This window comes from Silurus meridionalis, chromosome 6 (genome assembly GCF_014805685.1).
Source record: "Silurus meridionalis isolate SWU-2019-XX chromosome 6, ASM1480568v1, whole genome shotgun sequence".
NCBI lineage: Eukaryota > Metazoa > Chordata > Actinopteri > Siluriformes > Siluridae > Silurus > Silurus meridionalis.
This window is the reverse complement of record NC_060889.1, coordinates 275063-278014: the sequence shown is the minus strand read 5'-3', so window position 1 is coordinate 278014 and position 2952 is coordinate 275063. Positions and strand designations below refer to the sequence as shown.

At 35.9% G+C, this 2952-nt stretch overlaps 1 gene segment (V, D, J or C); it reads left to right on the top strand.

Moving 5' to 3' along the window:
* Positions 1-652: 652 nt before the first annotated feature.
* LOC124386974 lies at positions 653-1251 on the top strand. The segment is given in 2 exon segments: positions 653-706; positions 815-1251. Coding segments are annotated over 2 exon segments (477 nt in total).
* Positions 1252-2952: the final 1701 nt, after the last annotated feature.

Here is a 2952-nt window from a genome sequence, read left to right as displayed (position 1 = left end):
AGTCTTGCTTTTAGGGAAACACCAGATGGCGCTGTCAGTTATCTTATTGTGGGCCAAATCCTAGCGCTTCATACAACACTGATCACATCCTCTAGAGATGCTGATGACTTTATCATGAATTTCTTAATATTCTCTGTAATATTGTTTGTCTCCTGCATGGAAAAGCACATGATGGTGCAGTAAATGAAATGAGATGAGATTCTGTTGTAATGGAGGGTTAACCCGAAACACTTCTAACTTTACTTGTGTACACAATGTTCATGTTTAAATGACATCCAACATTAATGGAATCAGATATTTTTACTCAACTCCCCTTTAAGGCCTGACAGTTCAGTGACATTCAAAACCACCTGTTTTTCTCCTCATATCACCTCAGTCACATACAATCAATAATTATCATATGCGACAAACAATAATATTAATAGTAATTAATATATATATATATATATATATATATATATATATATATATATATATATATATATATATATATATATATATAAGTCTGGATGCATCAGAAATCTGACAGTGACACATGTGACCCCCATCATGTGATGCTGTGGGGTGGAGCTTCATAAACCTTTATTATATTAACACACAGTTAATACAGTGAACATCACATACAAGTACAGAAAGAATATTTTCATTCAGCTAAAACCATTGATCATGTTCACTGTTATATTCATGTGTCTGTGGCTTTCACTAGGTGAGTTTTACACTGACTTTTTAATTCAAAATAATTTGTAATAAAAAGATAAATGTAAATCTGTTCTGATTTTTACAACAATACATTATGTTGTTTTCTCTATGACAGGTGACTCCATGGCAGATTCAATAGAGCCACTTTTCCCTCATAAAGCTGTAGATGAAGGTGATGATGTTACTCTGTCCTGCAGATACAAAACAACCAGTGCTTCAGCATACAGCACCTACTTACACTGGTACAGACAATATCCAAAATCTACACCTGAGTTCCTTCTTTATATTACACAAAGTGGAGATCTAAGTCAGAACAAACCCCCAAGAATGTCTGCTACAGTTAATGGAGATAAAGTGGATCTGATCATCTCCTCTGCTGCTGTATCAGACTCTGCTCTATACTACTGTGCTCTGGCGCCCACAGTGACAGGAAATCCAGCTGCTCTGTACAAAAACTCACAGTTTTGTTATGCTGAAAGCAGAGATACAAGCCTAAGCCATGACACTACACAAACCATTAATGAACAAATTATTTCATGTTTCCACTGTTGATTTTTTTTCTTGACAACTTGCACAGTTTTTTTGTCATCATCTGCTGATGTGATCTTTGCCCAAACTTTTCAATGTCTGGTTGTTATTACTTTTATAAGACATTGTTGTACTGAAAATCCCCAAACCTTTTACAATGGCTTTAATAATTGTTCTCTTCTCTCCACTTCTAAATGACTCCAACAATAGACAGCTCTCTGAGTTCATGTTGGTTTACCTTTTTAAGAACAAATGCAGTGTTCACAGCAAAAACCCATAATTCAAAATAAGCACATTTATAACATTTAAAGCTTTTAATTGTTACAGCGTAAAGATCCATGAATTTACTGAGCAGCTCATGAATTATAAAGATTTGGACTTGGTTTGGACTGTAATTAATGTCAACAGATTGCTACAATGTCTTAGGACCACAGTTTGCATGAACAATTTGCATGAACAGTCTGCATTTAAGTGTCCATCAACTGAACTTTACACCTCAACAATGATGGAACTATAATGAATGGTAATTCAGAGACAAACAGATGAGGATGGGTCTCCTTTTGAGTCTGTTTTCTCTCAAGTTTTCTTCCCTATACCATCTCGGGGAGTTTTCTCCTTTACACTGGTTTGCTTGTTAGAAATAAAGTTATATCAAACTTCATGACCCTTTTATATCTTTAAAGCTGCTTTGTTTAATGCGCTATACAAATAAAACTGAATTGAACTAAATTTATTGTTTAAACAATACATCGAGCATGATTCACCTAAACAAACAGCAAACACTAGACATTTACAAAATCACTAAAATTTTAAATGGTAGGTGGGTTCAAACTAAAGGTACTATGATGTTGATTTACAAATAAAAATCATGTGAAAACTGAATCATTTTCTAGACTAACCTACACCTGTTAATCATTTAAGTTACATTTAATTCAAGGTATATTCAACGTTCAGGCATAACATTATGACCACTGACCAGTGAAGTAAATAACACTGAATATCTATTCATCATGGCACCTGTTAGTGGGTGAAATATATTAGGCAGCAGGTGAACATTTTGTCCTCAAATTTGATGTGTTAGAAGCAGGAAAATTGGGTGTTCCTGGTCTGCAGTGATCAGAATCTATCAAAATTGGTCCAAAGAAAGAACAGCTATTCAATACACATGGAGAGCGATGGCTGGATGTGCAACAGATGAGCTACTGTAGCTCAAATTGCAGAAGAAGTTAATGCTGGTTCTGATATAAAGAAGTCAGAAAACCAGTGCATCACAGTTTTGTTGCGTGTACAACTGTGTAGCGACAGACCAATAAGGATGCCCATGCTGACTCCTGTCCACCACAGAAAGTGCCAACAATGGGCATGTGAGCATCAGAACTGGACCAAGGAGCAAGGGAAGAAAGTGGCCTGGTCTGACGAATCACATTTTCTTTTACATCATGTGGATGCCGGGTGTGTGTGTGCGATAGCTTTCCCTGGGGAACACATGGCACCATGTACTATAAGAAGACGAAGGATGGTGTGATGCTTTTGGCGATGTTTTGCTGGGAAACCTTGGGTCCAGCCATCCACAATATCAGGCAGGTGATCATAATTTTATGCCTGATAGGTATAATTAGTGTATTCATAATAGTGAAATGACCCCAAAAAAACAAAATCTGTTTTTTTGACTGATTTTTAATCTTGAGACACAACACAGGTCTCTAATTCTAAAAGATATGTGTA